General features: G+C 39.5%; 2 protein-coding genes across 7 annotated transcripts in view; both read left to right on the top strand.

The window, feature by feature from the left end:
- Positions 1-23,438, top strand: part of dlk2 (delta-like 2 homolog) — a 528,840-nt gene that overhangs the window by 160,435 nt on the left and 344,967 nt on the right. The window lies entirely within an intron of this gene.
- Positions 1-23,438, top strand: part of qkib (QKI, KH domain containing, RNA binding b) — a 108,597-nt gene that overhangs the window by 79,855 nt on the left and 5,304 nt on the right. For 2 of the 6 annotated variants that reach the window (XM_079634656.1, XM_079634654.1), the window contains exons 5-6: positions 17,705-17,792; positions 18,291-18,563. In XM_079634656.1, the coding sequence (XP_079490782.1) occupies positions 17,705-17,792; positions 18,291-18,563 (361 nt within the window). Of the gene's footprint in view, positions 1-17,704; positions 17,793-18,266; positions 18,777-20,190; positions 20,808-20,907; positions 20,975-21,031; positions 21,232-23,438 lie in introns of those variants that run through there. The other 4 variants (XR_013800164.1, XR_013800165.1, XM_079634655.1 and 1 more) reach the window with 4 other exon arrangements.

Raw genomic sequence — 23,438 nt, 5'->3', positions numbered from 1 at the left:
TTTTAACCCAATTTTGGGTCAAATATGGACAAACCCCAAATGTTGGGTTATAAATGTAATTTAAAAATGTAACCCAACGGCTGGGTTTGTCCATATTTCCTGAAGTCTACTTACTGTATGTTAGTCAAGGTTTTATAATTTAGTTTTACATGACATGTTCTGACCATCATTCATGTGCTTATGGTTGTGTCATCAGCAATACTATGATGGTTTTGAACTGATTTTTGAATGGAATTAGGAGGGAGTTTTGTGTTATCAACAGTACAGTATCCTTAAATATACTTTAAAATCTTTTATTTCATTTTGTTTAAAAGGAAAATCATGTTCATCTAGATAATCATCTCCTAAGTGTAACTCTCCCTTTCACTGTCCTTCACAGTCTAGTAAATGACAGAAATGTTTAGCTTGATTAAATGTTTTCATGTTTGTTTTTCCAAGCAAGACAGGTTGATTAAAATGACAAATTATAAATAAGAGTTTTAAATATTAGAGGTAATATTAAACTTGATTGAGGAGCGCATTACATTGCCTGTCATCTCGTACCTTTATTCCACTTTCATATCATACCGAACAGAATTGAAGTTAATTAACATTCTGATTTGCCTTTATTTGTCTATCGAATTTAGTCTATCGTGTGTGTGTGTGTGTGTGTGTGTGTGTGTGTGTGTGTGTGTGTGTGTGTGTGTGTGTGTGTGTGTGTGTGTGTGTGTGTGTGTGTGTGTGTGTGTGTGTGTGTGTGTGTGTGTGTGTGTGTGTGTGTGTGTGTGTGAACTCTGTAGTCTAATACCCCTAATGCATCCTGTCTGCCTGGTGTGTTACTGTTGTTTATGGGCCGCAGAACAGATGAGGATTTTATTTGACAGCCTGCATTTGTATGCGCACATACACAGAGTTTTGGCACCGGGGACACTTGCACTACTTCCCTCTCTCAAAGCCAATTAACATAAAACCTCATGTGCAGGAAACTGTCTAAGACTGTAAGCTTTGTGCTTTCCCACAGGTTTGCAGCTGAACTGATGCATGTTCACATACTGCCTCTCCAAACGCGCAAGCATATACATACAGGCCCATATCTCTCTCTCTCTCTCTCTCTCTCTCTCTCTCTCTCTCTCGCCCCCCCCCCCCCCCTCTCTCTCTCTCTCTCTCTCTCTCTCTCTCTCTCTCGCTCTCTCTCTCTCTCTCGGGCCATTGTGACCCTGAGTATTTTCTCTCACATCCAGGAAAGGCTACTTCCCTGCCTCTTACCGAAATAACCTGTAATCTAATTTTAACCTGCGGGTTTTCAGACAAAGAATAGAGCTCGTGATCTTTGCACTCATTTATGTGGCTAAATTTACCCTGCAGTTTTAGTGGAGGTTGCAAATGTCAATTAAGCATAACTGATGTATTCACAGTGTGATTTAGCCACTAAAAAGACTACCATTGTATAGCCGTTGTTTGTTTGTTTTTTGTTTTGTTTTTTCTTGGGGGGGGGGGGGATGTACAGGTACCATGGTAGTAGCCTACTGTAGTTTTTTTCCACTGGCGAACTGTGGAAGTACCATCAAAAGGTAATACTATAGTGTTTTGATGTTAAATACTGATACTAAGATTCATGTAACATGGTACTTCCGAAAATACCATGGTATATGTCCAAAAAAGCATAGGTCTTTTATAAGTCTAGATATGTACCGTGATATTCTTGGAAGTACTTTGTGGTAACGTGTAAGTATCACAATAAATTCAGTACCACTGTACACTTCAAATGCTTTGGGTCGGTTGGATTTTTTGTAATGGTTTGTGAAAGAAGAATTTTATGCCAACCAAGGCTGCATTAATTTGATTTAAAACTTAAAATAACAGTTTTCTATTCATCAAGATTCTTTGACGAATATAAAGTTCAAAAGAAGAGCATTTATTTGAAAAAAAAAGAATTACAATGTAAAAGTCTTCACTGTCAATTTTAATCCTTACTGAATAAAGGAAAAATCTTACTGACCCAAACCTTTGAATGGCAGTGTATATATAGAAATACCATGTTTTTGGATATACTGTGTTAACATGGTAATGCAGTGTGTTTTGTTCTGATAAAAATACTGTGGCAGTACTGTAGTACAATGATGGTTTCACATGGCAATACTCTGTCCAGTACGTATATACCCTGGAATTATGGTTGTTAAAAATAACGTGGTACCACTGTACCATGTCAAAACTTGGTAGTACCGTGGTACTTTATGGTATTTTTTGTAAGTGGTTCCTATGTAGTACCAAATATTTTTCTAGAAATGTGCCATGAGTATTGTAGGGGTTCCTTGGAGAACAATATAAATACCATGGTATATAAATATGGTAACCGTTCAGTGCCATAGGCTACCTCCACAGACTCATGCTCTTCCGTCTTGTCAGTATTTGATGTTCTCAATTATTTTTCTTCTAAATTAACAAGTGCTCATCATATTCGACAAGCCAATTACAAGAGGTACGGCAAGTAGGCTCAACATAAATATTGGATTAAGCTGTAATTATTCTCATAAAGCAGTTTTAATCTTCACAATGACTGTAAGTAGTGTGTATCTGTGAGTGTGTGTGTGAGCGCGTGAAAGCAAACAGGAAATAGGTGTTATTTCTCAATGAATGCAGCTCTGGTGGTCCTTATGTGTCTATGGGGAGAGTCCGTCATGTGTGCAGCGGCGAAACACTCAAAATCACAGCTCGTTTTTTTAGTTTGAGTTCGACATCAATGCCAGGCAGCATTTTACTGAACAACAGGCCACATCATCCTGGGGTGCGCTTCCCGAAAACATTGTTAGCCAACTATCATGGTCTCAAGTTCCTTCGTTATTAGCGTAAGTTAATGAGTCTGTGTTTCCCGAAAACATTGTTAGCCAACTATGGTCTCAAGTTCCTTCGATATCAGCGTAAGTTAATGAGTCTGTGTTTCCCGAAAACATTGTTCCAACGAACATTGGCAAACAGCATCACACAGTTGTGTGTCTGAACGACAGATTAAGCTTGTCTTGTTTGCATGACATGTGGACTTAATAAATCCTTATCTTGATCAAAATAAGCTAGCTGACATTCAGTGCAATCTGTAACTTTTATTTAGAATACATACAAATGTAATTTACGTCTTTTAGTTTGTCAAGAGATTTAAAGCAGTGTTTTTGAAGAGTGCGCATGTGCGAACGTGCTCTAGTACGTAAGAACGAGCCAGTGATTGAATTTGGAAATAGAGCAAAATAACTGAGAAAAATTTGAAATAATCCTCAGATGCCATGTCTGTAATTTATAGCACAACATCTAGCATTAAGTTGATCTCAAACAGACTAATTAAAACTAGTTATTAGTCCACCAATAATGTGACATTATTAACCAATGTGGTTGAACGACCACTTTGCGACAGTACGGTTTCGGGAAACAGTCGTGACTAGCTAGTTGATTTGTTCAACGATGCATCGTACTACGGTAGTTAAGCAGCGAGTTACGCCGTTATTCGGAAACACACCCCTGACCAGCATTGACTAAGGCCCCGTTTACACGTACATTGTTATATTGAAAAGCGGAGATATTTCCCTTCGTTTGTGCCCTTCGTTTACACGCAAACGGAGAATTCGCCTCTGAAAACGATTCTTTCTAAAAACTCCGGCCAGAGTGGAGATTTTGGAAAACTTTGTTTGCACGTTTGCATGTAAACTGAGTTTTAAGCAGCCGACGTCACAGTATGAGACTATTTTCGGGATTCTGATTCTTGAGCTTCTCGTGACACTGCCATCTACAGGTTTGGCATGCTCTTGACGGCACATACACGGGTTCGTGTTCGGTCACTTTTCTGAAAACTGACAGGTGTGCACAATGTTATTTTTGAAAACGGAGAGGGATGAAATGTCCATTTATGAAAATAGCCGTCCACGTGTAAACGTAGCCTGAGCCAGTGCCATGAGATTTGTGCGGGGCGATCTGTTTGACCGACCAATGAAAGGCAGGGAAAGTGTCCGTGAAATCTGTCAACTTATTCAGTGTAAAGATGTCCATGTAGGTTTTAACATCAAGAACATACTTATTTCAGAATTTCATAGTTTTGTTGTGGATTAGTTGGTTAAATAATTTGCATGTAAACGCTTAAAGGCGCTGATTTTTGATAGTTGAAGTATAACGTACATGTAAACAAACTCAGTGATGTCACATTTGTGTCTGTGGAAAGAGTCTCTGTGGAAGAGAGTCGTAGTGCTGAAGGATGGGAGGAGATAGATCAGCGGGATCGGGTCGTGGAGGAACAGGAAGGGCCGTGGAGAGGATGAGGAGCGGCTGGAAGCCAAGCGCTCGTGTTTGTGTGTCGTAAGAGAGCAGATGTGCGCCGCGATTGGGACGCGCTCCGGTTTCCACTCGTCAGGTCTTCCCGTCCTCCACCGGCTCTGTCCTTCAGTCTTCCCGCTCGACCAATGACCGTCTGAACCACGTTTGACAGGTTCGGTTTATGTCCTTGGCCTTGAGAAATTGCTACTAATAAGATAAAGCGTGTAATAGAATAAAGCACTGGAAAGTATAAAATTGGATCATATTTTGTGTTGTTAGAGAGAAAGCAATCACTTGAGTGGTTTGCGAGAGAGCGGGGAGTTGGATGCGTGTCCACCCTGTAGCAACAAAAAGAGAAAAGACTGAATGACATCTAAAAGAAAATAAAGTAAAAGGCAGAAGGACCTTCAAACAAGAGCTACTCTCAAGCCAATAAACACATAACAGTTCAATCCATCAATCTACGTTCAGGAAGAAGAAAAGCAGCTGCAAACGCATGTAGAGGAAGAGGGTGAGTGTGAAAGAGAGAGAGATACAGTATAGCTGCCTATCGAGACGACTTTCTAAGGTGATGTGCACTCCTGACACAAAGACTCTTTTAGAAATGTAGGAAGCAATATAATTCTATCGACACAATTCACACCAAGGACGATAACTCTAAAGATATACTTCTAAAAATCATCCTAAGTATAAAAGAATCACTTTCAAACCTTTTTTTTTTTTCAGTTGAACTATAAAATCAATGACAGCCAATCAGAATCCACCAGACTTTAAAGAACTTGAGCATTTAAGTCAGGCCTTGAGTCAGTATTGCATGCAATCTCAGAATGCATGGCAGACCAAACAGGAGGAATGTCCAATATATGTAAAAGATATATTTTCAAAATTGTTTTTATACCCTGGTCTGGGTGAATACTCAATTCTGATTGGCTGCAGGGTGTCCATTAAAAAGTGATGTAGGACACCTAAAGGAGTTCTAAAACCGTTAGATTTCGATTGTAAAACGAATTAAAATATAAACTAATGTTTTAAAAATGTGTTATTTGGCAAGTGAACATGGTATAAGCGGGTTAATGCCCTTCGAGGTGTCCATTGTCAGTCGTGAACTGTCCGACGGGCTGTGGAGGACGGTTGCCTCTGCCGAAGCCAACCTCTGCCGCATTAACACTTACATATATACACACACTGCCATTCAAAAGTTTAGGGTCAGTAAGTGTTTGTGTTTTTTAAGTCATATTTTATTCAAAACGAATGAGTTAAATTGAACAGAAGTGACAGTAAAGACTTTTTCTGTACAGTGTTTAAAAAATATATTTTGAACTTTCTATTCATCAACTGCCAAATAAATATATATATATATATATTGATTTCCACAAAAACATTAAGCAGCACAACTGTTTAAAATTGACTAAAATTGTGAGTGCAACATCTTAGTATGCCATTTAGAGTATCACACTGTAAACTGATCAACATAACTGTGTGTTGAGTCTCCAGTGTGCTTCACTGTTTGAGTGTTGTGTTGAGTCTCAGTGTGCTTCACTGTTTGAGTGTTGTGTTGAGTCTCAGTGTGCTTCACTGTTTGAGTGTTGTGTTGAGTCTCCAGTGTGCTTCACTGTTTGAGTGTTGTGTTGAGTCTCCAGTGTGCTTCACTGTTTGAGTGTTGTGTTGAGTCTCAGTGTGCTTCACTGTTTGAGTGTTGTGTTGAGTCTCCAGTGTGCTTCACTGTTTGAGTGTTGTGTTGAGTCTCAGTGTGCTTCACTGTTTGAGTGTTGTGTTGAGTCTCCAGTGTGCTTCACTGTTTGAGTGTTGTGTTGAGTCTCAGTGTGCTTCACTGTTTGAGTGTTGTGTTGAGTCTCAGTGTGCTTCACTGTTTGACTGTTGTGTTGAGTCTCAGTGAGCTTCACTGTTTGAGTGTTGTGTTGAGTCTCCAGTGTGCTTCACTGTTTGAGTGTTGTGTTGAGTCTCAGTGTGCTTCACTGTTTGAGTGTTGTGTTGAGTCTCCAGTGTGCTTCACTGTTTGAGTGTTGTGTTGAGTCTCAGTGAGCTTCACTGTTTGAGTGTTGTGTTGAGTCTCCAGTGTGCTTCACTGTTTGAGTGTTGTGTTGAGTCTCAGTGTGCTTCACTGTTTGAGTGTTGTGTTGAGTCTCCAGTGTGCTTCACTGTTTGAGTGTTGTGTTGAGTCTCAGTGTGCTTCACTGTTTGAGTGTTGTGTTGAGTCTCCAGTGTGCTTCACTGTTTGAGTGTTGTGTTGAGTCTCAGTGTGCTTCACTGTTTGAGTGTTGTGTTGAGTCTCAGTGTGCTTCACTGTTTGACTGTTGTGTTGAGTCTCCAGTGTGCTTCACTGTTTGAGTGTTGTGTTGAGTCTCAGTGTGCTTCACTGTTTGAGTGTTGTGTTGAGTCTCAGTGTGCTTCACTGTTTGAGTGTTGTGTTGAGTCTCCAGTGTGCTTCACTGTTTGAGTGTTGTGTTGAGTCTCCAGTGTGCTTCACTGTTTTGACTGTTGTGTTGAGTCTCAGTGAGCTTCACTGTTTGAGTGTTGTGTTGAGTCTCCAGTGTGCTTCACTGTTTGAGTGTTGTGTTGAGTCTCCAGTGTGCTTCACTGTTTGACTGTTGTGTTGAGTCTCCAGTGTGCTTCACTGTTTGAGTGTTGTGTTGAGTCTCCAGTGTGCTTCACTGTTTGAGTGTTGTGTTGAGTCTCCAGTGTGCTTCACTGTTTGAGTGTTGTGTTGAGTCTCCAGTGTGCTTCACTGTTTGACTGTTGTGTTGAGTCTCAGTGAGCTTCACTGTTTGAGTGTTGTGTTGAGTCTCAGTGTGCTTCACTGTTTGAGTGTTGTGTTGAGTCTCAGTGTGCTTCACTGTTTGAGTGTTGTGTTGAGTCTCCAGTGTGCTTCACTGTTTGAGTGTTGTGTTGAGTCTCAGTGTGCTTCACTGTTTGAGTGTTGTGTTGAGTCTCCAGTGTGCTTCACTGTTTGAGTGTTGTGTTGAGTCTCAGTGTGCTTCACTGTTTGACTGTTGTGTTGAGTCTCCAGTGTGCTTCACTGTTTGAGTGTTGTGTTGAGTCTCATTGTGCTTCACTGTTTGAGTGTTGTGTTCAGTCTCCAGTGTGCTTCACTGTTTGAGTGTTGTGTTGAGTCTCAGTGTGCTTCACTGTTTGAGTGTTGTGTTGAGTCTCAGTGTGCTTCACTGTTTGAGTGTTGTGTTGAGTCTCAGTGTGCTTCACTGTTTGAGTGTTGTGTTGAGTCTCAGTGTGCTTCACTGTTTGAGTGTTGTGTTGAGTCTCCAGTGTGCTTCACCGTTTGAGTGTTGTGTTGAGTCTCCAGTGTGCTTCACTGTTTGAGTGTTGTGTTGAGTCTCCAGTGTGCTTCACCGTTTGAGTGTTGTGTTGAGTCTCAGTGTGCTTCACTGTTTGAGTGTTGTGTTGAGTCTCAGTGTGCTTCACTGTTTGAGTGTTGTGTTGAGTCTCCAGTGTGCTTCACTGTTTGAGTGTTGTGTTGAGTCTCCAGTGTGCTTCACTGTTTGAGTGTTGTGTTGAGTCTCCAGTGTGCTTCACCGTTTGAGTGTTGTGTTGAGTCTCCAGTGTGCTTCACTGTTTGAGTGTTGTGTTGAGTCTCCAGTGTGCTTCACTGTTTGAGTGTTGTGTTGAGTCTCAGTGTGCTTCACTGTTTGAGTGTTGTGTTGAGTCTCCAGTGTGCTTCACCGTTTGAGTGTTGTGTTGAGTCTCCAGTGTGCTTCACTGTTTGAGTGTTGTGTTGAGTCTCCAGTGTGCTTCACCGTTTGAGTGTTGTGTTGAGTCTCCAGTGTGCTTCACTGTTTGAGTGTTGTGTTGAGTCTCCAGTGTGCTTCACTGTTTGAGTGTTGTGTTGAGTCTCCAGTGTGCTTCACCGTTTGAGTGTTGTGTTGAGTCTCCAGTGTGCTTCACTGTTTGAGTGTTGTGTTGAGTCTCCAGTGTGCTTCACTGTTTGAGTGTTGTGTTGAGTCTCCAGTGTGCTTCACTGTTTGACTGTTGTGTTGAGTCTCCAGTGTGCTTCACCGTTTGAGTGTTGTGTTGAGTCTCCAGTACGCTTCACTGTTTGAGTGTTGTGTTGAGTCTCAGTGTGCTTCACTGTTTGAGTGTTGTGTTGAGTCTCAGTGTGCTTCACTGTTTGAGTGTTGTGTTGAGTCTCAGTGTGCTTCACTGTTTGAGTGTTGTGTTGAGTCTCAGTGTGCTTCACTGTTTGAGTGTTGTGTTGAGTTTCCAGTGTGCTTCACTGTTTGAGTGTTGTGTTGAGTCTCCAGTGTGCTTCACTGTTTGAGTGTTGTGTTGAGTCTCCAGTGTGCTTCACTGTTTGAGTGTTGTGTTGAGTCTCAGTGTGCTTCACTGTTTGAGTGTTGTGTTGAGTCTCCAGTGTGCTTCACTGTTTGAGTGTTGTGTTGAGTCTCCAGTGTGCTTCACTGTTTGAGTGTTGTGTTGAGTCTCCAGTGTGCTTCACTGTTTGAGTGTTGTGTTGAGTCTCAGTGTGCTTCACTGTTTGAGTGTTGTGTTGAGTCTCAGTGTGCTTCACTGTTTGAGTGTTGTGTTGAGTCTCAGTGTGCTTCACTGTTTGAGTGTTGTGTTGAGTCTCAGTGTGCTTCACTGTTTGAGTGTTGTGTTGAGTCTCAGTGTGCTTCACTGTTTGAGTGTTGTGTTGAGTCTCAGTGTGCTTCACTGTTTGAGTGTTGTGTTGAGTCTCCAGTGTGCTTCACTGTTTGAGTGTTGTGTTGAGTCTCCAGTGTGCTTCACTGTTTGAGTGTTGTGTTGAGTCTCAGTGTGCTTCACTGTTTGAGTGTTGTGTTGAGTCTCAGTGTGCTTCACTGTTTGAGTGTTGTGTTGAGTCTCATTGTGCTTCACTGTTTGACTGTTGTGTTGAGTCTCAGTGAGCTTCACTGTTTGAGTGTTGTGTTGAGTCCCAGTGTGCTTCACTGTTTGAGTGTTGTGTTGAGTCTCAGTGTGCTTCACTGTTTGAGTGTTGTGTTGAGTCTCCAGTGTGCTTCACTGTTTGAGTGTTGTGTTGAGTCTCCAGTGTGCTTCACTGTTTGACTGTTGTGTTGAGTCTCCAGTGTGCTTCACTGTTTGAGTGTTGTGTTGAGTCTCCAGTGTGCTTCACTGTTTGAGTGTTGTGTTGAGTCTCCAGTGTGCTTCACTGTTTGAGTGTTGTGTTGAGTCTCAGTGTGCTTCACTGTTTGAGTGTTGTGTTGAGTCTCAGTGTGCTTCACTGTTTGAGTGTTGTGTTGAGTCTCAGTGTGCTTCACTGTTTGAGTGTTGTGTTGAGTCTCAGTGTGCTTCACTGTTTGAGTGTTGTGTTGAGTTGTTGCCTATGTAGAACGCTCCATATCCGCTCCATTTCAGTTAGGATGCCACTAATGCCCTGCACACATTGTATGGTTTTTGGCTGTCCCAGACAAAAGATGACCATTCGTGGTGATTTCTGTGGTCGTGGCTCCTAAACAGTGGTCCTGTCGTACACTGGGAGAGGTTTAAAGACAGCCGCTTTCACAGTCTGATACCCAGCGATCATTCTCTGACAGTGTCATAAATTTAACATGATCATCTCACAGTGTGTGCTGCTACGACCTACATCTACTGACGAGCCAATGACTGACTAGCCAGTATTGATCAACTTTACATTGCGCCAAAACTTAACTATTAACTCAAGCTCCATTTGCCTCTTTTCACTAGTCAAGTCCATATTTTTCTCTTTCGATTCCTCCTCTTTCTTTCAGTGCACAGTAAACACTAGCACATGCTGATGACGTTTTATTCTTCTTTATAAGTGTTGTACTATCGTACAGTCTACATACATGTCGTATCCAAGTTTATTAGATCGATGTCATAACCGTGTGGTTTGTAATGATCGTATAGGATTGCTGAAATCACAGTCTAGCAGGCATCGAGGGGCGTTCACGCTGCCTGTGATTCACAATGACAGAGCAACCTGCAGTCATTCATTTTTAATGAGAGTTCAGGATTTCCAGTGAGATGAGCGACAACGACCGTTGGCGATGCAACAAAGTTAAACAAAGTTGAGTTCAGCTTGATGCGAGTGAACGGTGATACTGTTAATACACTCATGTAGTTGAGTAGCAACCAAGAGCACAGACACGCAATGACCTCCAGCGGTTTAATCACTGTCAATGTGACCAACCCTTCAGAAGAGAGAGAGAGAGAGAGAGAGAGAGAGAGAGAGAGAGAGAGAGAGAGAGAGAGAGAGAGAGAGACCTGACAGGCCATGATGGAAAGTTGTAGGCTGGCAGGCATTGTGTTCTAAAGGTCATCGTGATCCCGGTCTGAATAGCTCCGGAGTGATTCCTCTTTATGCAAGCCTTTTACATTGCCTGACCTGAACGCACACACTTCTAGTCTCTCTGCCTGGATCTTCTGCTGGAGCCTCATAGCACTTTTAGGCACTGTTTACAAATGGTATTAACATCACCATTGGGTCATCCGATCAGAGCGGTCAGCTCTAAATATACACTACCGTTCAAAAGTTTGGGGTCGCTATGTTATTAAGGGGGCGTTGACACGACACCGTTTTCAACTGAGAACGGAAAACTTTTTGTGCATTTTAGCCATTCATTTACACGACAACATTTTGGGGGCCTGAAAATCGGTTTCAAAGTGCAAGTTTGAAAAAGATACAGTTATCGTCTCATGAGCATGTCATCATGAGTATGTGCATTACGTATTTAGTCTATAGGCGCGTAGTGTTTGTTTACAAAGTGACATCGCCATCTATCTAATAATACAGCGGGGGGGGGTTGTTGTTTTGCGGATCCGTGTGGACGGTGATCATTTTGACAATGTTGTCGTCTGTATATGAAAAATGTAAAGGAAAAACATTTCCCTTTTTAGTACATCGTTGTCATGTAAACGAACTCTAAATTGATCAAAACTGACAGTAAAAACATTTGTTAAGTTGCAAAATATTTCTATTATATTAAATGTTCTTCCTTTGGTCTTTCTTCTCATTAAAGAATCCTGATGTTTACACCAAATTATGAAGCAGCACTGATTTTAACATTTGTAAATATTAGACTGAATTATATTTCTGAAGGATCATGTGACACTGAAGACTGGAGTAATGATGCTGAAAATTCAGCTCTGATCACAGGAATAAATTATAGTTTAAAACACATTCAAATAGAAAACAATTTGGTCAAATAAATGCAGTCTTTGTGAGCATAAGAAATTTTTTTTTTTTTTTCTTACCGACCCCAAACTTTTGAACGGTTAAAGTTTTTATCACACTTTAGATTAGAGTCCAACCCTCACTATTATACCATGGTCTGGGTGAATACTCGATTCTGATTGGCTGCAGGGTGTCCGTTAAAAAGTGATAGAGGACACCTAAATAAACCGTCAGGCGTAACCAAGGAAACCAAGTTATTGTTTGTAACTTGTAACTTTAGATTTCGATTCTAAAACTAATTAAAATATAAACTAATGTTTTAAAAATGTGTTATTTGGCAAGTGACCATGGTATAAGCGGGTTAATGCCCTTCGAGGTGTCCATTGTCAGGTTTTAATGGATTTCGCCGTCGTCCATTAAAACCTGACAATGGACACCTCGTCGGGCATTAACCCTTACTTAACTACTCAATAAACTCCTAATTAATGCTTATTAAAAGTTAATAAGGTAGTTGTTAAGTTTATGAATGTAGTATATGATCATGCAGAATAAGGCATTTATATGTGCTTTATAAGTATAAATAAACAGTCAATATCCTAACAAGAATGCTAATAAACTAATAGTGAGAATTGGACCCTAAAGTGTAACAAAAGTTTTTGATTGGATCACTCAAACCACATTTGGAAGTAGTCAAATGCATGTGACAATAAAAATGCTGGGTTGTTTCAACCCAATTTTGTGTCAAATATAGACAAACCCAGCCGTTGGGTTACATTTTTACATTACATTTTTAACCCAACGTTTTGGAATTATCCATATTTGACCCAAAATTGGGTTGAAACAACCCAGCATTTTTTTAGAGTGAAGATACCTCTGCATACAATCACTGTTCCAAACCTAAGGTTTTAAATGTCACCAGCTACATATACGGCTTCAAAACACAGCCATTTAAAACCATGGAATAGCAGCAAACAAGACTTGACAGAATATCTTCAGGACGCCGTGCATGAACATGCAGTCACAGATCATGTGAAGGTCAGTTCAGTCCGTGTAACAGAGACAGTATCAGAAGAGCAGACGGGCCACAAGCGAATGGGAGAGAATGAAACGCACAGTAGGCCTCAGACTGAAAGAAAAGCGAAGCAAAATTAGTCATAACCCGGTGGCCAATTGGCGAGAATTTGAGTTAGCCACCCCAGAGTCGTCTATATATTAAAGTGGAATCAGGACCAGAGGCGCTGGCTTGAAGCGCTCGCACGCAGACACTCGCGCATTACCCATCAGCTCTGCGGCAGAGAGAGGCTTTGTTCTGTCAGTGCGTCTCGGCAGAGCCGGCGGAGCAGGAAAAGCCCTCGGCAAACACTGTCAGAGAACAGGCGAGAGCTGGGGATGAAAGAGGGACAGCGGAGAGGAAGAGGCCAGGGGAAGAAGCGATTGTGACGGAGAGCAGGAACAGGGAGATTGTCAGATGCGCTAATATTACCGGCAAGCGTGATGTCATCAATGTTGAACCCCGCAACGGGACAGAAAGCTGTTTCTGATTTGTAGGTTGAAAAATGGATGGCCAGCCAAAGCATGGCAGACTGAAAAATTCACAATATGTGGGGCTGAACATGATACAAACTGGATTTTAAATTCCTGTCTGGGAAAGTTAGCATCCCTCCAGATCCCGACGCTTTGATGACTTCACAGCACCTCTCACTGGCTCGGGCCTGAAACTGCAGCTGTGCAGAATACACTGTGTTTACTGTGTTTTATAGAAATATTAGACGCAAGATCATAATATACAACAACAAAAATGTTTCAAAATGTATGTATGCTGCATTTGTGCTCATTGTGCTGTGATTGTGCATTTGTTTAATGCATCATCTCGTAAAGATGTGTGAAAACATCCTAAATTGTGTCATTCCAATCAAATGAGATAACAAAAAGATGTTAAAAATCTCATATATGATGTGGTTCATTCATCACGGAAAGTCAGGAAGTCGAGTGCATTGCATTGTGGGATACAGTACAACACAACACAGTGTGTTTAGGTTTTATACTGCACATTTTGGCTATACTGGTGAAGTGTTTGTGGGCATGTTATGGGTTTGGTCTTTTGTTTTGTTTTATGCAAATAATATGTTTATTCAGCAAGGACACGTTAAATTGATCAAAAGTGAAAGTAAAGACATTCATATTACAAATAATTGCTATTCTTTTGAACATTTAAAGAAACCTTAAAAAATGTACCGGTATCATGGTTTCCACAAAAATATTAAGCAGCACAACTGTTTTTAACAGTGTGACAATTTATTACTGTAATTTAATTACTTTTCCTTTTAAAAAGCACAGTTACACAGTTTAAACACAGTTACTTCTGAAGTAATTGCATTAAATCTGTATAGAACAATTCTATTAAAATTATGTACATCAAAATGTAACGTCTAATGTATGTAGAAAAGTGTATTTTTAATGAAACCGTCTCCATTTTAATACTTTGATCAGTTCAAGAATAATTTATGCAAATATTATATAATTGATTTGAAAAGAGCAGTTTCATGTCTATCTGTGTATTGTTTAACTGGTTGAGGATGATAAGGGATTTAGAGAGCAATTAGTAAAAAGTAATGCAATAATGTTTTTACAGTAATTAGTAATTAGTACAGTAATCTAATTACACTGTTAAAGATTGAATTAGTAGCTAGTAATTAATTACTTTTTTTGAGTAACTAACCCAACACTGGTTTTTAAAATAATGAAAATAACATATGTATTAAAATAGAAAACAGTTATTTTCAATTGTAATAATATTTCACAATATTTCTACAGTTTTTACTGTATTTTAGATTATTGTTTTTTTTAATCTCGATAACACTTTATAATGTTTCATTGGTTAACATTAGTTAATGTATTAACTAACATAAACTAACCATGAGCAATACATTTGTTACAGTATTTATTCATCTTTGTTAATGTTAGTTAATAAAATCCAGCCGTTCATTGATTGTGTTAGCGCACAGTGCATAAACTAATGTGAACAAATACAACTTTTGATTTTAATAATGTTGAAATTAACATGAATTTAGATAAATAACTGCTGTTCATTCTTAATTCATGTTTAGTGTTAGTAAAAATCTCTCTTTACTCATGATTTGATCAGTCTTACAATATCAGGACTAATAGTTTTACCAGAAAACGAACTAAAACCTTTCACAATATTACAGTTTTTATTGTATTGTATTTTAGATTTTTTTTTTTTAATCTTGATAACACTTTATAATGTTTCATTGGTTAACATTAGTTAATGTATTAACTAACATGAACTAACCATGAGCAATATATTTGTTACAGTATTTATTAATCTATGTTAATGTTAGTTAATAAAAAAATCCAGCCGTTCATTGATTGTGTTAGCGCACAGTGCATAAACTAATGTGAACAAATACAACTTTTGATTTTAACAATGTTGAAATTAACATGAATTTAGATAAATAACTGCTGTTCATTCTTAATTCATGTTAAGTGTTAGTAAAAATCTCTCTTTACTCATGATTTGATCAGTCTTACAATATCAGGACTAATAGTTTTACCACAAAACAAACTAAAACCTTTCTAAACTCTTCAGCTGTCATGCAGACTGCAGTGCTTGCTAATATTCCTCTCCACATCCGTAGCCATTGAATACTCTCTTTTATCCATAAGACCAAGCTCAATTCACCCTCCTGAAGCTTTCAGAACAAGAGATGTAGCCTCCTGCGGTCCCGTCACCTGTCATCGCTAATAAAGCATGTCTACTCACCAGGACTATGCAGTGTAGATCAAAACAACAACACAGGAAGAAATAACATATATATTTCATAACTTCATAACATAACTTTCTTAAGTTCTGCAATGTAGGCCATCTCTGAAAAGAGTGTTTCCCGCAACTTTCTCCGGCTCGGGTAAGTGGATGTGTGCTCTCGGAGGCCGGCCTCTCAAGGACAGAGCACATTAGGCTGATTAAATAAAGACAGAGAGTGATTTATAACAGCTCTGTCCCACTCTATTCATCAGCGGGCTCTTGACTTAATAAAGTATTGATATTTAGATGCACAGAGCGGGCAGTGTTTCAGCGGTGACGGGAGGGCGCAGGGGACCAGAGTAAACACATCTCTCTTACTGTAGCTCATCTACACACGCCACAAACACACACGGATCTCTCGGAGACCCGCACACATGACGTGAGGGACGGGGCTGTCCAAATAAGCATTGACATTTTCAGTTATTAGGTAACACTTTATTTTACAGTGTCCTTGTATATGTCACATGTACTCAATAACAGTATAATTGCATGCAACTAACCCTCAACCAAATCCTAATCCTACCCTAACCCTATAGTAAGTACAGTGCATTACATTACAGTATAACCCTTTATTATAAGGTGTCAGTTTACAGTGTGATTATACATTTAAGTGCTGAGTAATAATAATTAACTACATGTACTTACTCTAGGGTTTGGGTTAGGATTAGGATTTGGTTTAGGGTTAGTTAATACTAAAGGAACTACATGTAACGTGTGTATCAAAGACTAAACACTGTTACCCCATTTTCTTTTTTTCAGTGTTGGGTCAAGCTAAAAGTTTCTCTTGCTTTCTTTCTTTCCTTCTTTTTTTTAATAGATCGTACAGATACATACAGAGATATACACAAACAAAACAATTAATACGCTGAAAAAATATAACAATCTTCTAAAAAGCTAAAAAGATGCCGTCAAATACTGAGCTGGGAGATCTGGAATGGAGTGATGAGTGAAAATAGCTGGAAAAGCTACAATATATTTTTCGGAAACGCTATTTCACATTTACGTTCCAAAAATGTGTCTGAACGCAGTTCATAATGAAAGTGAAAGTGACCATACCATATGGTAAACCATACTCTGAATTCGACATTAACTTTTTTTTGCTCACCAGCCACTGTGACTAGTGGTTTTCCAAAGAAAAAGAAAAACATTTTCACTGGCCACAATTTTAAATAAATAAACTGTCTGCACACTTAGATCCTGAAAGCAAATTTAATCGCCAAGCTTTCGGTCAAACCAAGCTTTTCGTTTGACCGAAAGCTTGGCGATTAAATTTGCTTTAAGGATCTAAGTGTGCAGACAGTTTATTTTTTTTTATTTTTTTTTGAGATTTTCAGTCTTGTTTGTCTGGCACCTTGGTGATCGTAAGTGCGGTGTAACTCCTTCAAAACTGGCCACAATTGTAACATCAATACAATAGGGAAAACTGCCATACAGATATTTTTAATATTATCTCATAATTTGGCAGCAGGAATATCAGGCTGCTGTCACTTTAAGACCTGACACATTGATCAGTGATACTCTGTTACTGTTACACACTGATACTGTTACACATGTGTTTTCTTTATTAACTGTTTACATTCACTTAAAACAAGTGTGTATTTGACTGTTTAAGCGCAATAAGCAGCGGGAAATATCAATTCAGTTCTGAGAGGCGGCTTTATGTGCGCGCAATTTATGTGTAAGCACAACATTTACTGGTAACACTTTACAATAAGGTTCATTAGTTAACATTAGTTAACTACATTAGTTAACGTTTACTAATAATGAACTGCACTTATACAGCATTTATTCATCTTTGTTAATGTTAATTTCGACATTTACTAATACTTTATTAAAATCTTGTTAACATGAGTTAATGCACTGTGAACTAACATGAACAAACAATGAACAGCTTTATTCATATTAACTAACATTAACAAAGATTAATAAATACTGTAACAAATGTATTGTTCATGTTAGTTAATACATTAAATAATGTTTAATAAATGAACCTTATTGTAAAGTGTTACCAATTTACTCATTATTACGGCCGAAGCAGAGGAAGAACGCATATTAAATATTTGCAACCTTGTGCTTGAAATGTACTGGCCAAGCATTAGATAAACATTTGTGAGACTTTGAAAAAAAAATTGTTTGGAAAAAAATGGGTTGCACTTTATTTTACAGTATGTGCACTTACTGTACTGTACATGTACTTACAGTGCACTTACCTAAGAAATGACTGGTTAGTGTAAGGCAACTACATGGGTTAAGGTTAGATTTAGGGGTAGGTTCAGGGTTAGTACCTAGTTATTACCCAGTTATTGTAATTACTATAATAAGGACAAAGTATGTATGTGTGGAACAGGACTGTAAAATAAAGTGCTACTAGAAATAGCTTTCAGCTGCAGCGTGAATAGTAGCAGTAGTAAAGAAGAGTATGCTTATGTTTTTGACCTCTTCGTGTTTCTTCACACCGACAGGCCGAAGGAGAGGACAGTCTGAAGAAGATGCAACTGATGGAACTGGCCATTCTCAACGGCACCTACAGAGATGCCAATATCAAATCACGTAAGCTTCCTCTTCCTCTGCTAGCCGACAGACGCAGTATTGTGTGACGCCTTTGTAAGTGCGGCTCTCGGTAATCAGTAATCCAAGTAACCCTGATAAATCCTCTGACAAGTGTCTCAGTATTGTGATCCAGAATTAGCGCCCACATCCAGAGAGCAGCTAATGAACTGAAAGAATTGAGGACATGCACTGCTATCTGTGAAAACAATGTTTCTTTAATTCACTGGATGTTGTGACATCCTCGTCCTCGCTTTGCTGCTTGAGTAAATAGCACTGAAGCGCTGTAGAACTGCGATATTGTTACTATGTTCGAGTCCGCTGGCATTGTTTACTAGTGAATAGCAGCTTTAGCATCTCTGTCATGCTCTGTGTCCAGTGTTTGCCTGTGCATGGTTCTAACTGTTTTTGTCTTTTTTGTCCCGACCCCACCCGTCTTCATCCACCCCCGCCCTCGCATTTTTCTGCTCACCGCAGCTGCCCTTGCGTTCTCTCTTGCAGCGAGCGCCCAGGCGCCTCGGATCATCACCGGCCCAGCGCCTGTCCTGCCGCCCACAGCCTTGCGCACACCTACGCCCGCAGGCCCGACCCTCATGCCCCTCATCCGCCAGATCCAGACCGTCATGCCCAACGGCTCCACCCACCCGGCAGGCACCCTAATGCAGTCCGGTCCCGAGTCAGGCCTGATTTACGCCACGCCGTACGATTACCCCTACACACTGGGCCCCGCCACCTCCATTCTGGAGTATCCCATCGACTCCAGCGGGGTGTTAGGTAAGCATAGCCACACTTGCCAAAGTCTCACCACAACCAGACCCTTTCAGCACGGCCCGTGGACTCCAGGGCTTGACATTAACACCCACCGACCCGCCGAAGGCTGGTGGATTTCAGCAGTGGCGTGTAACGCAGGCACTCCTACTAGCCACTTTGGTGGGTTGAATTTTATGTATAATAGGCCTAACATTTTTCAGTTGTAGTCTTTTAAAGGTCCCATGACATGGGGTTATTATATTATTTTATAATGTTTCCTGGGTTGCCCTAATAATGTTAGTATGTTTTTTAGATAAAAAATAGTCATAATTTAGAAACAAAAGGCATTTTTCCTAGCCCAGTTTTAGCCTCAGATTTGAACGCTCTGTTTGAAGGGGCGTGTCTGTGTGAGACTTCAGTGTAACCGGCCACTGCTGTGATTGGCTGACATGCTTGCATATGAAATAGCTACTTATTACATGTGAAACTCTCTCGAATACTTTTTACTACAGTTATTATACGTTTTTACTATTACAGCTATCGAGATTAACAAATCGTCAGAAGATCTAAAGTATTTAGATCTATTCCCATCACATAAAATGTTTCCGTGATGAGCATTGCGCAAGCAGATGACAGTCTGTTGATCGCGAGAATGAAGATCTTATCATTGCAACGCAGTTTCTGCACTCTCTCTGCTTTCACCAATGCAAACACGATGATGTAAATACAGTAAGAGCTTCATGTGCAGTGTAATGAGCGTCATTGATTTCATAAGGAGTTTGGCAAGGGTCCAGATAAACTCGATCGCTGTGTCCATGAGAAAATGAGCTAGGAAGTAGAAACGCGTGCGCGCGATTCCTACAAAAGATTGTTCTTTGATCGCTTTCTGTATATAATTTATTCACAATTTAAATACGATTATTTTCATCCTACTAAAAGAAACGATGTGAAGTTGATATTTTAGTCACTGGCTTGACTTACTGAGGCATAAACAGCAGTATTGAACGATTTGAGAGAAAGATTACCTGTCTGAACTTGAACAATTAACGTAACGTTACACATCAGAAAGTGTTGCTCGGCTCGATCGATGTATTTCCAGACGTTCGTCGAGGTCAGCTCTGTAGTGACCCAAGTTGAGGAAACAGTCGTCGGTGAAATGTTTGCCGCAGACATGCAAAACTTTGGGGAGTTGTGTCGGCGCATTTCCAGAGTAAATTAAATGAATCCACTGGTTCTTCTGGGGCTTGGATGAAGGAACTAAAAAAAGGCTTCGGTGTTCATTTGTACATCCAATTATTGAGCAATTATTATGCTTCGCTCGCTCAAAAGCCATGATATCTCCCGTGGACAAACTAAAATCGCGCGCACGCGTTCCTGCTTACTAGCTCATTTTCTCATGCGGGAAATATTCTCTGGGCGAGCAAAGCAGAGAAAGGGGAGGTAACATTTCCTCCGTATGACGTCATACGGAGGAGATTCAAGATCAGCCCGATTGAGCTTCCACTTTTTCAAAGGCAGAGAAAGATAGCAAAAGCTCGATTTACACCGATTTAAATTTCTAGAAATTTGGGGACCATATAAAGGCTAGGGGAACTTTAATGTTAAAAAACCTCAAAAAATGAAAATTTCATGTCATGGGACCTTTAAAAAGGCATCTCAAATAATAAACTAAGTGCAATGTAGTGTTGTCAAAAATATCGATTGTTGGATACAAATCGATATTGAAATACTCATATCTCTCTCTCTCTCTATCTCATCTCTCCGACAGCGAGTGACACACAAACCCGCCTCCCCTCACTCACTCGCTTCATTTGCCCCAGATAAATATTGTTGGTGTTACAGGGCTTGAATTTCGGCATTTTTTCCTCACACCCAAAATTTGCGGATGTAAAGCCTCCTCTCAGTGCTAAATGTAGTTATTTTTCGCTGTTTATTGCACCTAAACAGTCAAATACACACAACATAATGTCAAAATGCCTGTATTGGCAAGTGTCCACGTAAAGTCAGTTATGTTTTAAGTGAACGTAAACAGTTGAGAATGAAACGCATGTGTAACAGTATAATGGATCTGTGTGTCAGATCTTAAAGTGACAGTAACCTAATGTACCTGCTGCCAAATTATAAAATAATATCAAAAATATCCATCTGGCAGATTTTCCCCATGTGGCCAATGAAAATGCTGTGAGGCAAGTAACTTTGGAAACCCATTAGCCACAGTAGCCACAAAAAGTTCATGTCAAGCCCTGATGGACTCCTATGTCTACTATGGCCATACGATAGGGATTGATGATGATGATATTTATCATGTGACATTTTGCTATTCCACAATAAATATGTTTGATTTTCCTTTTTTACATGTACCATACAGAAAAATGGGAAGAACATGTGAAAATACAAAGCTTAAAACTTAAGTTGCACAATTTGAAGTTATTTTGGTTGTTTACGGTTGCCGATCAACATCTCAACTTAGCGGAAAACTTGTGCCTTCTTAGGTCTGAACTACCCATTTTATAATATTGCTTTTACATTCTGAGTGGATTTAAACATTTTCGGTGGCAGACTTTATGAATAATCTGGGGCCGGATTCACAAAAATCTTTTTAAATTAGAAGTTAAGAAATTTCTTATGATAAATTCTAAGAAGTTTGTAAGAATTTTGCTAAGAGTTGTTCTTGAAAAATGCTCTAAAAGTTGTAAAATATTTTCTGAAGAACATCTTAAAGGGGTCATGACATGGTTTTTTTTATTTTATTATTGTGTTCCCTTAGGTGCAATTATAGTATTACTATAGTTTTTTTTACAAAAAACTTTTAAAATGTAGTGATTTATGACCTTTTCCCACCCTGTTTCTCATCCTCTGATTCAAACAGTCTGTTTTGGGGGTGTTTCCCCTTTAAGAGTTCAGTGTTAACGCCCACTGTTATGATTGGCTAACGTCAGTGCCTATGCATCAATTATTAAAGCCCCCAGCCAGAACATTTGCGGATTCGGCGCAACTGTTTATTAGCGGGTGATGCATGCGAAGCGATGGCTCTTGCAATGATAAAACCTTATTACGTTTGAGCCGGAATCAGAGGAAAATGAACCATCACCACAACAACGAAGACTGGATCAGCCCGTATCCACATGGAAAGTGAAACTATTTTGAATTAATAAAAAAAAATTAACCCGAGACACTTGAAAACGGATTATTGTTGCATAATTATCCTATAGCTTAATTTGCTAACAGTTTAACATTATTTAACTAATTCCAATGAAATGATAGGGTGTACCACGGACAAAAATGCATGCACAGACAGGCCATCTTAGAAGATGCAGCATTGATAAAGGCTTTTTTATTTAAAATTTTTAATTTTCTATCACATGTAGGCCTACTAGAAAGGCGACATATTTTCAAGATTCTCTTATACAAATGTGTTTATATTAGCCATGGTAAAAAGTAAGTTTGCGTCGTCGTTATTGAGCCCAGAATAGTCGGCACGGACTTATCTTTGAGCAACAGTTTTCTGGCAAAGCCAAGCATCATATTGAGATTTTTTCCTCAAAACAGTCATCCTTCAAATGTATTGAACACTGCCGTGACTGGGACGTCCGCAAAAAATAAAGTGCATCCATTTCCCCCTGACGACTGGATCTTTCAGTGTATTTAAAAAGTAGTTTAAAGTTTTAAATACATTACTTACAGTTTGCGTCGTCGATGTTGAGCCCAGAATAGTCGGCACGGACTTATCTTTGAGCAACAGTTTTCTGGCAAAGCTCAAAACAGTCTGTTCTCAAAACAGTCATCCTTCAAATGTATAGAACAAACGCTTAAACTAACACTGCCGTGACTGAGACGTCCGCAAAAAATAACGTGCATCCATTTTCCCCTGACGACTGGATCCTTCACAGCGTATTCACAGATGTTGTTTGTCCACAGCCAGGAACAGCACATCTGCGGCATCGTATTTCCCTGTACACAGACCCACTCGCTGTCCGTCGACTGAACACTTGTGAGGCGCGCAGCGCGCGGGCGCGACTACAATACGAAATGAGCGTAGTTGTCTTGCGCTTTAAGCGTAGCTGTCTTGTGCTGGAGGCGGTCATATGCAAACGCTGGTACGTCACTTCGTACCGTGACGTCACTTCTTACCATGGATCCAGAACGAGCTGTATTTAGAGCTTGATTAAATAAATTATTCGTTTATAATGGGGAGGACGTCTTAAGCTATGAAACTTGCAGGACGTTTAAATGGTACAAAGACCTCTTATATACCAAAAGATCAAGGCAAATTTGGTTTCTCATGTCATGACCCCTTTAAGAAGAAAATGTTCAGATTTTATGGCATGAAAAACACCACAAAAAAAATATTTTGCCGCTGCGTGCAGATAATAACCATAATAATCATAATAAGTGTGCATAGTATTGTTAATAAAATATTTAACCTTAAGAGGTTAGCCGGATCATTTCCATAATGGCCAACACAATCTACCAAGAGCAGCACAAGAGTCTGGTTTAAGATATGCTTTTTTTGGGCAGTAAATAATAATATCAGTAAATTGATGAGCGCAAACCTTAGTAAATCAGCTCGCATTATTCATTTAAATACTCTCCTCACATACATTTTTAATTTGAATGGTTAACTCCTACAAATGCATATGCAATAAGCTCAGCCGCAAAAATAACAATTTTCAGCTGCAATCCTTGGTGTTGGATTATTATTCCTCTTTTCACTTAGAAATTTCTTGTCAATTTCATATTTAATTACAAAGAAATGGCAAGTAACACATTGAAGTAAACATGACATTTTAAAGTAGAAAGACTGACATTTTCTCCAGTAATGTGAACTTTAAAATAAAAAAAATAAAAAAAAAGGTTATACAGTGTAAGAAGAAAATAGACATTAAGGAGAATTTTATT

Source organism: Phoxinus phoxinus (genome assembly GCF_949152265.1).
Source record: "Phoxinus phoxinus genome assembly, chromosome: 14".
NCBI lineage: Eukaryota > Metazoa > Chordata > Actinopteri > Cypriniformes > Leuciscidae > Phoxinus > Phoxinus phoxinus.
The sequence above is the reverse complement of the archived record's forward strand: the minus strand, read 5'-3'. Positions and strand labels throughout refer to the sequence as shown.